Source organism: Anguilla rostrata, chromosome 2 (assembly GCF_018555375.3).
Source record: "Anguilla rostrata isolate EN2019 chromosome 2, ASM1855537v3, whole genome shotgun sequence".
Lineage (NCBI taxonomy): Eukaryota > Metazoa > Chordata > Actinopteri > Anguilliformes > Anguillidae > Anguilla > Anguilla rostrata.
Genome location: NC_057934.1, coordinates 14,269,718 through 14,282,209, shown reverse-complemented (window position 1 = coordinate 14,282,209; position 12,492 = coordinate 14,269,718). Strand labels below are relative to the sequence as shown.

At 40.8% G+C, this 12,492-nt stretch overlaps 1 protein-coding gene across 1 annotated transcript in view; it reads left to right on the top strand.

The window, feature by feature from the left end:
* The first annotated feature begins 7,926 nt into the window (after positions 1-7,926).
* The window catches only part of LOC135247352 (inactive carboxypeptidase-like protein X2), a 42,153-nt gene continuing 37,587 nt past the window's right edge, over positions 7,927-12,492 (top strand). The window contains exon 1 of the mRNA XM_064320692.1: positions 7,927-8,462. Coding sequence (XP_064176762.1) covers positions 8,156-8,462 — 307 coding nt within the window. The 5' untranslated portion in view covers positions 7,927-8,155. The remainder of the gene's footprint in view (positions 8,463-12,492) is intronic.

Here is a 12,492-nt window from a genome sequence, read left to right as displayed (position 1 = left end):
GCCCATTAGACTACACTGCTAGGCAAACAGCAGTATTTGGTCCAGTTAAAAACCTTACGATGGAACTGTCACCAATGTACTCTGAGGAACAAAAGTTCTGCAGTGCCAAACCTTATTCAGACAGATGGAGTACATCTCTTTGAATAATGGCCGTATTTCAAGTGGCCTCTCTCTTGCTCTTTCCAGAGTACACAAAACAACTTTGCACTGTAACTCAGACCACCCCGGTCCCCGGTTGACGAGGTTTGGAGTCATGGCGCCTTGATTTGGTCTGAGACGAGCCTGCTTGTTCTCTCATGTCCAAATTAATTTTCCAGCGCCCATTAACAGGAAAAATAACACCTACCAGGTTATATGGAATTCGGTGACATCACAGAATCTTACTTATTTGTTTGGCAAACCATGCAAGACTCATCCTGTTAGTCTAGCACTGGGCCTTGCCAATCCCAGCTGGCACCGCATGAAGCATTCTCTCAGTATCTGGCACAGTGGCTTTGCGGGAAAAGCAAGAAGTCAGCCATACTTTAAGCCGTTTCCATGATCACTCAAAGGAATGGATTCATTTTGTTTTCTTGTTTCCCTTCTCCATTTAGTCCTTAGTATACTCAGGTGTTAAAATGTTAAAGTGTAGACTTCATACATCTTGAGTATGTGTTTGCTGTCTTTAACAGATTAAATGTGACTACTCAGAGACTGAAATCTGTACCATTTTCCAATAGCAGTCCATGCCTCCAGTGATCATATTTAAAGTCAATCATTTAAAATATAGGCCCTAAATGTTGCTGCCAGATTTAAAATCTTAAAACTCATAAATTACTATTCAAAAACAATCTCACTTGGAACTTGGGACCCTGTCACATATTGGAAGTCATCAGTTGTCATAATTCTGGTATTTAAATGAGAATTATTAAAATTATATAAATCAAAGCCTAGTTAATATTTTCCTGGATGAATAGAAAATTCATGGCTTTGTACTTGCCTGTGATAAGTTCATACTGTAACTCAGACTGTCAACCACATCGCCCTGTTGATCTCTTGCAGTTCAGACTGAACAAATTGAACTCAACTTCAAATCCATTGACACCACATTTATTGACGTCACTAAGCTCAAGTTTGCTCTTTGCTTTTACACCGCTAAGAAATCAGTATTCAGGTCAAGTTCAGGCTAACTAGATAGTAGCCATGTAAATCAGTAAAAGACGCCATTCAATTATATGCGGCTCTCCAAAGAATACATATAAGTTGCAATTTATTAACAATACAAGTCAGAAAATGCAAGTACATCCTTTATTCACCATTGAAAAAAAAAACCTTTTTCTGTACCGGACTCATGTTTTGTTGACACGTTTTTGTTGTTCTCTCTCACTCTCTCTCTATCTCTCTCTCACTCTTTCTCTCTCTCTCTTATGCAAACACACACGCGCACGCACACACGCACACATACACACACACACACACACACACACACAGTAGGATATTTTGTCTTTCACATTTGCAGCTCACTGTCATAACTTTGGTTTTTATGGTGTATGCAGTCTGTTTATGCTGGGAGAAGTAGGTCATGAATAATGTAATGCTGAAGACTGCACCAGGCAGGGTACATTCCTGTTTTATGAAACTGGGTTATATTTCCAGTCATAGATACAAAAATGTGTCACTTATTCACTATTATTATTAAAGTATCTTTCACATTTAATACGATCAGTAATATGATAATAATAAAGCAAATTGCACTCTTTCCTTGCAAATACACGTGTGAGCATTTGTTCTAACGAACTTCTGTTTTTCACCGTGGACTTTGTTGTGTCTGGTCACACCAATTACAGCATCAAGGGCTTTTTCATTCCTGAGGTTAATAAATATGCGAGCGAGAAAGCCGCCATGCCCTTCTGATGATACGCTACATCACTTGAAGCCAATCAACACCAAGCCCAACAAGGCTATTGCTTCAACAGCATTGTGCCATCTGCTGCAGAATGTCTCATGCAGCACTATTACTGAGAGACCCAAGCCAAGGCCATGAAACAAGCTTGTCATGTTCATTTGAATAAAACTGGCTATCAACTTCCAGACATTGGGCTTTTTAAATGTATTTATTTTTTGGTTTTGCATGTTTTAACATAGGGAACATTTAAAAGTTGAAACCATGGCAAGCTACGCTGTATAATGGACATTTCAATGGATTGCAGCAAATGTGCTTGAATACGATCAAATGACACCGTACAGTGCCATCTCATTATAAGCTAACCCTCTGTAAAGTCAGATTGCTTTAAGACAGGGATTTCTGGGTTTACATTTTAAACTACTAGAGTCTCCCAATTAGGGAGCCCGTACAACACCGTTTTAATGACAGAGCCTTGCATGGTTTCACATTCAGTGCAATGATGTATATTCATGAACACAAATTAAAACTTTGAAAATTGCCATGCCCAGAAAAGTTAGAATTTAAACTTAGTTTTCCTGACCTTTTAAAGATTTAACTGGAGGTTACTGTTATGAATCATACTAGCTTAACTTTAATCAGGTGTATAATCTAAAATGAGGGAAGATGAAACAGAGGGCTAAAAGTAAAAGGTATATTATGACTATGTGTATGTGTGTTAGTAAAGGTAGGCACACTTTAATAGCATGCATCTAGCACAGCAGGTCAAATGTTCTGATCTTAAGTAGAATACAGTAGAATACCACAGCAAGTCCATGGTTCTGATCTTCAGTAGAGTAGTATAGCATAGGGTGTTCACATGCAGTTTTTAAACATGTGATTTCTTTGTAATGCAATTTTGATTTAAAGTGAGAAACATTGCTGAAAATAAATATTTGTTTAAAGGAGTCGACAGTCTGTCCTTTCATATTTTTTGTTTTGTTCTGTTACTGTATGTAGAAAGCTGAGAGGGTAACAGGTAGAGAAAATCACAGCTCATTAAACAGAAAAGAAACCCACATTCACACTTGCATCTCTTATACAGTATGGTTCACTTAATAAATAAATAAATAAAATAAAATAATATAATAATAAAATATAATAACTAAAAATAAATTATAAAATAATCTTTGATAATAGGGTGGCTTGGCTACAGTATATGACGTCATAAGTATAGCTAATGTGTTGAATCAGAGATGCAGAGGCTTTGGAGTCTGAAGTTTCTAATTATACAGAGTTGTGCCAGTGCCACTGAATGAGAAACTTATTGCAACTGTTCTCTTGAGGCTGTCACTGATAACAGGAGCATAAATTCTTCAAAGGCGAGGGGGTGCATGTTTTACCATATTCAAAATGCATTATTTTCTCTCTCCACTTTTGATCATTGTTACTATGGTGAGAAAAGGTGAATGTTTTCTCCTTTATGTAAACAACGCCATCTCATAGTTCCTTCCGACAAACTGTGGAGCTTATTCTCAGGTTAATTGCAGAGCCACCAAAGCAGTGTGAGGATTGTGACAGAGCTCGGTGCTCATTCTGTAACCTGTCACTTTGCTCTTTGGCACCCAATTAATGTGGCATTAAAGGAAAGCTACAGGGTTTAGTTCTCAATTAGGTAAGTACATGCTGTCATTGGACTGACCTATCTCCACGCCAATCAGTGCCATTCAGTACGTGAGCAAGCTAGCACTGGGAGGCGTGCCAATGTCAAATCATCATTCTGTCCGGAATAAAGAAGAACACTGGGTTACCAGAATGCTGTATTTACAACAGGACAGATACTTGCAGGAGAAAACGCGCACGCACGCACACACACACACACACACACACACACACACACACACTCACACACAAGCACAGGGCAGCCTGTAAGTATTTGCACAATGACACAGTTTTTGTTGTTTTGGCTCTGTACTCCAAAACATTGGATTAGAAATGAAACATTGAATATAATGTTTGTGCAGACTATAGTGCAGACTGTCAGCTTTAATTTTAGGGTATTTGGATCCGTATCAGGTGAGCCTTGCTGCCTCAGCTGTTTCTTGGCCAGCTGTGTGTTCTTGCATTATTAGTACACACAAAGAACGCTAACAAAAGGAGCTAATTATAGGTGTAGCATTTTCATTTTCATACTGTTGTCTCTCAACATAAAGACCAAAGAAGGGTCAATGCTAATAAAGCCAGCCATCATGAGGCTGAAAACATTGGTGGTGTCAAAATCAAAAGTTAGATACGTTGTTAAGAAGCAAGAACACACTGGTGAGCTAAATAATAGAAAGCAACCAGGTAGACCAAGACAGACCACTCTAAAGGATGACCATAGAATGCTTTCAATTGTGAAGGGAAACCACTTTTCAACTGGCAATCAGATCAAGAAAACTCTCCAGGATGTAAGCATATACTATATGTGTCAAAGACTACCATAAAGAGAAGAGTAGAAGATGCAAACTACTGGTAAGCCTCAAGACAGAACAGCCAGGTTAGTTTGCTAAAAACTAACTCCAGAAAGCCTTACAAAGTCCTAACAAAGTCTTATGAACAGATGAGTATTAACCCTTACCAAAGGAAAGAGGAAAGTGTGGAGAAAGAAGGGAACTGCTCATGATCCAAAGCCCCCATCTGTGAATGATTGTGAAGGTGGTAAATGGCTTTGGCATGTATGGTTGCCACTGGAACCGGCTCGCTTGTCGTCATTGATGATGTGACTGCTGACAGCAGCAGCAGAATGAATTCTGAAGTGTACAGAAACATAATATGTGCTCAGATCCAACCAAGTGCCTCAATACTCATTGGATGGAGCTTCACCTTGCAGCAGGACAATGACCTCAAACATTCTGCTGAAGCAACCAAGGAGTTTTTCAGAGCAAAAGTGGAATTTTCTGGACTGGCCAAGGCAACCACCCTGAATCCAATTGAACATGCGTTTCATTTGCTGAAGACAAGACTGAAGGCAAAAAGCCCCCAAAACAAGAAGGAACTGAAAATGGCTACAATGCAGGTCTGGAAAAGCATCACCAAGGAAGGTACCCAATGTGTGGTGATGTCCATGGGTTGCAGACTTCAGGTAATCATCAAGTGCAAAGTATTTGCAACCAAGCACTATGAACACTTTATTTAAAATTATGTTCATTTGTCCAATTACTTTTGGTCCCCCTTGAATGGGGGAATTACGTACAATAAAGGGCTGCTATTCCTACACAGTTACCCAAATATGGATGCAAATAGCCACATTGAAGCTGACAGACTACATTTTAACCTAATATTCATTGTTTCATTTCACATCCAATGTGCTGGAGTACAGACCCAAAACAACAAAATTGTGTCACTGTCCAAACACTGTACAAATACTACACTGCAGACATCCAAAAATTTAGTTTGAGTGTGCTTACAATTGGGACTAAGAGGCAGCTGTGAGTAACTGTGAAGTAAGAAGCATAAAGGACTGGTTATCATAAAGTTTCCATAACAATCTCTACTCTCAGGCTCAAGGTATCTGGCACGATGTTTCCTGTGGTTTTGGTTTGAACCTCTGGTTCTGATTAGCCTCAGGCAAGCCAACGTATATTTTAAATGCATTATTCGTATATATATATCTTGGCATTATTTCCTTTTTCTGCTTTGACAACCTCTTTTCATTCTCTGTAGTTGAAAGCAGGGAGACAATAAATTGGACCGGGACCTACCTATATGAGGAGTGGTGTCTTTCCTGTCGGATTCCTTTCCTGTTGTGATTCAGTAATGATCTTTTAACAGAATAAGATAGTTTAGTTCTTTTTTTATCATTCATTCCTGGTACTCAGTGGTAATTTACATTCGGCAACTCCGGATCCTTTGTCTGTGGATTCAGCAGGTGGCACAGTCGAGCAGATTGATAGGGCTAGCATAAATGCCAATTCCGGCGTACTGTAGTTCCCAGCAGGCCTTTGGAAGCAGTATCTGCCCTAATTAAAGAGCAGGATTGGAATCTTACAGGAGTGGATGTGCGAGGCACAGCTCCCTTTGTTTGAGCAGCGGAACTATAAAGCGCTCACGGCTCTCCCCGTTCCGGAGAAACCCAGTTCGTTTGCTGAGCAGGGGGAACCCCACGGAGAGCCCCCTAAATCAGACACCTAACGAGAGGGATCCCTGGCTGGCTTATTACCCCCCCCCCTCCCCCCACCCCTCCGCACATCCCTTTGAAAAGATGGCAGCCGTCCTCCCTCCCCCTGTCCCCTGTCCGCCCACGCTGCCTCCTGGCGCCCGCTTCCATTCAACGCTGCTTTCAGCGGATGGCTGCAAGCGTGTGGGCGGAAGACCAATTTCCACCCGACCTTTGCCGAGTGCTCTGCATACGATGCCACCCCCTCACCCCACCCCTCCCCACCCCAAAAAGTGTAATGAAGCAGTAAGTTTAAATTGTATTCAAAGCATGCCATCTAATCTGCTATGTGGAGCAAAGGGTGGGGGTTGTAAAGGAAAGGCGTGGAGGATTCTGCGTACTCTGGCAACCTTATGCTCAGTTTTTTTTTCTTTTCTTTTTCCTGTTCTAAAGTGATTAAATGTCAGAGGCTACTGCTATTTGTGCATTGTAATCTCTTTGGACTCGCTCTTTTCTCTATGCAGCAACAGACTGCAGCCTTTTCTCTTCCTCTCTCTCTCTCTCGCTCTCTCTCTCTCTCCTTTCAGACACTTACCGTGGCCCACAGCATCTGTGCCTGTCACTCTGTGACATGCAGAGAGCTGCTTAACATCTTTACATCTTCATTCTGTTTTCAAATACAAATCCTGACCCTAGGTAATCAATTTGTGTACTCACAGTCATATTCTCTCATCCCCAGTCACCATCCTTTTTAAGATTCTGAACAGATTACGCTCTGGAAAGAAAGCAGCATTGCCTGGTTAGACATATGCATAACCTAGTTAGACTCTGGCCGGGGCCTACCCTCAGTAGAAATGAAGAACCTTCTCAGCATGAGCAATTTGACCTTGGTAAGAAAGTCGTAGAGGAGAGGCGTACTCTAGTGAGTGGGGAGTGCACATCTTGTGATTGGCGGAATGACATTGGAGTGGCGGAGGGCAGTTTGTGCGTCGCTGGCCTTGTGTTGAGTGGCAGCCAGCCACAGACCCCAGTGATGTGATGGGTTCTGACACCGGAGGCAGAGCTCCCTCTGTTCAAACATGTCCAGATATTGCACAGGAGAAAATTTCACATTACCTCAGTTGTTTGCCTTCATGGAAGCGGGGCCGCGTCCAAGACGGTTTTTTCTTTTTTTTGCTAAATCAAAGCTAAATCAAGAATCTTACGAAGGAAAGTCAGCAGGGATTTCTAGAGAATGAAGGCCCTCTTTTGTATCAAATCAGCTTCAAATCAGGCTCAGAAACAGCTGAACATGAGCGCCACAGATTCATTTGGTGTGACATTTACAACCGGTTTGCACCTGCTCTTTGACAAAGCAACATTTGTTTCAAATAAAAATACTTTTTTCTAGTAAAACATTTCTAAGCACAGCATAGATCCTCGTGGATACCTTGTGGTAACATACAGACATGGGTGTATGGGTTTTTCCACAAGGTTCTTTAATGTTTTTCATTAAAGGAATTGTTATTATAGCTATCGCTGCTAGATTGATGTGTTTAGTAGATATGAATGAGTATTTGTTTCTGGAAACTTGGGTTATAAATAACCCGTATTGTTCTAGTCACCAGTGCTGAGTGACAAGTGGGTTTGGTATCCATTAGCTCCTTTTCACTGAAAATAAAACTTTCCAGCACTGCTCTGAGGGGGAGATGATGATGAAAGAAAAACTTATCAAGCTGTTTTTTTTCACAGCTGGAGAGCAAACGTGGCAATGTGTGTGATCTTTAAGAGATTTAAGTTCAGTTAGTCAGTCTTTAAAACAATTGCGCCCATTGTTTTCATTTGCTGAAAAAAATAAAGAAATAAAGTTGTGGAAAAAAAAATCATGTGTGCTCTCTGAGAATTTTTAATACTCAAACCACCTGCCAAAATCCAAAGCAGAAAATGCTGCTCCTTCTGGTTCTCAGTCTCCCTTTCTTCCTCTGTCTGTCTTTTCCTCTAGCTCTCTCACTCACTCCCCTTGTATTTTTTTTTTCCAAACCAAGAATTCACATTGACCCCCTCCCAGCTCTTCAGCGCTAGTCGGTAGCTTGGAGCTTTTGGGGGAAGTTTTGTGAAGTCCCGAGCCGGAGGAAGCAGCCTGCAGTGGGCTCCGCGGAGACGGGACGGGGCCGATCATGTTCTCCACGACGCGAACAGGACGCTGTCGCTCGCTCCTGACTCTCTCCCTGCTGGGGTTGCTGGGGTCGTTCGTGGACGTTACCCGCGGGCACCCCGCTCAGGACGAGGATTACTACATGCAGGAGCTCCTCTCCAGAGAGCTGTACGCTCGTGTCCCAGGACCCGAGGACCCCGCGCTCTTCTCCTCTGAGGCTCCAGTGCCCCGGAGCGGGGAACGACCCAGCCCCAAAACTAAGAAAGACCTCAAGGACCAGAGGGAGAAAGCCAGTCAGACAGACAAAATGACCAGTGATGCTAAAACAGGTAACTTTTCTGTGCTTTGAACTGATGTTCTTATTTTGTCTTTACTAGAGGTTCATTTTGCTGCAAAAATATATATATATTTTTCATAAGTATGAACACACACACACACACACAGTCAGGCAAAATGTTTGCCTATATTCTGTATCTTTCAGAAACAGAACTTTAAAGATGAATGGTTCCTTAAATGTGAATAAGTGTTCATGTCATATTTATAAAAATTGGCATTACAAAGAAATAATTGAAAAAATATGTCATGCTGCTTTAATAATATTCATAGCTGCTGCTTTTCAGTGCATTGTTGTACCCATGGAGAATTCTCTCCAGTCTGTGGTGCTGGAGCCCCTTGTGTTTACTACAAATTAATAATACTGAGGTCATAATTAAAATGCTCTTTGGTTAATCCCAGCCAAAGCCAGAGATCATAAATAATATGCAAATAGTAGTTGCCATTTTAGGAAATAAATGTTTGTGAATGTGAATCTAAGCTGAAAGATGAAATTGGAGCAATCGACACTTCCTGTTTTGAGAATATAATAATAGCTTTGATGTATGATCCTTTAAAAGTTACAGCTTTTTAAGGCATGTAGTCCATAAATTTCAGCGGATTGTTTAGTTTGGGGTGGTTAATGACTACACATCAGTATCAGATAGCTCTTCATGGCTGTCATGGAGGGTTATGAATTCTTCTCATAGAGAAGAAATGCACCACTGGATAAGTCCTTTGAACAAATATTTGCAGTGAAAAATTGCAATTGAGCTCCCCAAGTTTTTGATAAAAAGGCTAGGTTGAAGGGGAGTTCAGACTTTTCTGGGTCTGATTAAACAACACCAAGGAAGGATTAGAAAAAGTAACTTTCGAATCAGTGTTTGAAGAGCTTAAAAAATTAAGCCTCATTAAGAGTTAGAACAAGTCAGCATATGCCTACACACATACCCACTCACACACAGAAGAGGTACAATATACTGATCCGTAGATTTTTTTTATATCAGGTAACAAAAAAATATATTTTTAACTTCTCAAAATACATTTGTTAAGAGACTTAGACTCTTAACAAATCTGGTCAGTTCAGTGGAAATCCAAGGACAATAAATGAAACAACTGTTCTTTAATACATTGGAAATGGACAAATGAAGAACAGATATGTCAGGTTTTGATGTGAAATAATTAGATATTCTTTCTAAAACATAATTTCTCTTTTGGTGACCTCTTTTTGTGCAGACACATGCAATGAAGCTCAGAGACGAGCATGTAGTACTGCCAACAGCAAGGTGGTCCCCAAAGAAGAATCAAATTTAACACCTTGGGGTAAAGCAGGAACACATTAAAATGCTGATGCAAAACACATATGTGAAGCACTCGGCTTGCAAGAGGAAAATAATCCGAACCATGCAGTCTCCGGGTCTGATTATGACAGGGCACTTTCTGCTGCGGTGCTCTCGCACAGCAGGTTAACCTTTTGTACAGTTTGGAAGGAACCCTTGAGTCTGAAAGAATTAAGTCTAGAGCGGACAGGAGGGTAATTAGGGGCAGCTGTGTTTGACGCGAGAAACGTGTTCAGGCATCGTTGCGCGCATGCCTCGACGGCGATACCTGCTGCAGGTGTACATTTTAAAGCGAAAACAGCTCGGCCCTAAGCTTGGTTTCTTTCTGAACCTTTTCCTTGACAGTCAATGCTATGGTGGCGAAACTCTGCGGTGCATAGCCAGGTTCAGCAATGCCTTGTCTACACTACACGACTTTCGATATCCTAACAATGGACAGCCTCTCGCATTTAATGACCATCCCTCATAAAAATCGCCAGCGTTTCCATCCTAGGGACACTCATGCTACACGAGCGGGCACAGGGGTCAAGCATTATACGACACCTAAAGGCTTGTGGTAAAATCAAATCAGTTTGATGTTCTCACGATTCGCCGACTCACTTAAGACACAAATGGGAGAGCATTAAACATTAAACGACCATTGGAGGCAGGTGCGCACAGCGATCAGGCAAAGACTTGGGGTTTTCTTAGGATTTTCTTTGTGTTTTAAAAACTCCTAAATCGTGACTTACGTAACATCCTGTAGTGTATGTTAGGTGCAATTGGTTATCATGCCCATTTGAACTCATTGTTCAATGTGGGAAGCTATAAAATGCTTGAGGTGAGGTGATGGCATAATGCTTCCATTTTTATGACAGGCGGTTCCTTACTTTGCCATTAAGAGCAATTAAAAAGCACATCAGAGATATGGGGTATTAGAAAAATACGTATCTATTAAAAAACAAAACAATGGGGAAATACCAGCTTTATACTATGCAACACGACCTGGTTTCAAAATTGCCTTCCTGCTTCTCCCACACCTGCTTTTAACCCTGTTTTTAATGTTAACTGTAGTCAGCAACAGGCGTGCAATTGGCTTTAATCAATCACAGACCTGTCGGTGGACCTGCCTACAAAACATACAGAATAGCTTTAAAACTGAAGAACAGTTCCCTTAGCAGATTTAATCATGAAAATTAAAGTTCATAATGAAGATGTGGCCTTCATATATATTTTTCTTCAACTTGATTTGAAGTTTTTTTTTTTTGCAGTGAACTGCAGTACAGTACTGTACAGTATTAAATGTACTTAATATTTCACTCCTTTCCCCCGAATGACATTGTGCACATGCTATAGTTAATGCTACAAGATGTTTGGCAAATGTAGCTATGGCAACACATCAAGGCCAAACAGTAGATATAAGATCTATGGGCTGCTGAAATGGTAGATTGGCATGCACATCAAATATTTTTGTCATTTAAGACGTTTGAGACCACATACAGGATGTTACAGATAAAACATATCCTCAATAAATTATCTCCTTGTGGAATTTTATTTTATTTTTTTAGTTTTCATGGAAGCAAATGTGAATATATTTTTATCCAGTAAATCAAGCAGCCTGGTGATCCCATGCTTCTCTTGTGTCACTTTGTCCGCTGGGTCCTTCTCACTGGTTCCTATGCTGTTCCCAGAGCTATTGCTATATACTGTCCTGTTCACCATTTTGATTCCTTTTGTTCATCATCTCGAACAGGGGTGTCAAACTGAATCCCAAGGGGGCTGTAGTGTCTGCAGGGTTTTGCAGTCTCCCTTCAATCTGCTGCCAATTAAGGCCTTGAGAATAAGGCGTGTGGATTCCATAGCCAATCAGTGACTTAAATGAAACATTTGTACACACATCTCATTCCACATTTGATGTTTGTACATTTTGTTAGGTGTAAGTCTTGTTTGGTAACTTTGTGTTTCATGTCAGGTCCCCCTTGCAAAAGAGATTTCAATCTCAATGGGGTTTTCCTGGTTAAATAGGTTGAATGGTTAAATAAAAAAAATAAAATTAAATAAATTTTAGACGAGAACACCCCAAAGTCCAGCGAACACTGCGGCCATCCAGGACTGGAGTTTGACAGCTGTGATCTAGATCACCTTCCTCCTCTCATTCTTATCAGATCATTCTCAAGTGGCAGAAGTATAATTATAAAGCACTGTAGCTTGTGGCAACAATTATCCTGTGCATGCATCTTAGCGTTACTCTTTTCTGGCTCCCCCGAAATGGCACCATCTCTCATTACTTAAAAAAAAAATTGTTCCTGGCTGCAATCAAAGAAAGGAGAGCAAACACGCATATGCAATCACACGTTTAACAGAAGTTAATAAGTGTGTACCCACTGAGTTTAGATAAACGATTGAGTGCTACTCAAATTAAATTATCCAGAGGGGTAAGAGATGTGGCTGTATCTGCACAAACAAATGCTGCCTGGAAGTCATGATGATCTGTGCACTTGTTTGCACAAATATCGTCTTCTTTATTGGTTTCATTCCCATCCATTTCCTTTGACTGGTAGCGTCATCCCTTATCTATACTCCGCGGTTGCACACTGACGAAATCCAATAGATGATTGATTGCTTTTTCTAAGCCAGTTCTCTCTACTTTGATTGCATTTTGTGCTGCTCCTTTGAAGTCCCTTTTCTCCTTGTTTTTATCGAACGTCCCTGTCCTCATCATAATGTG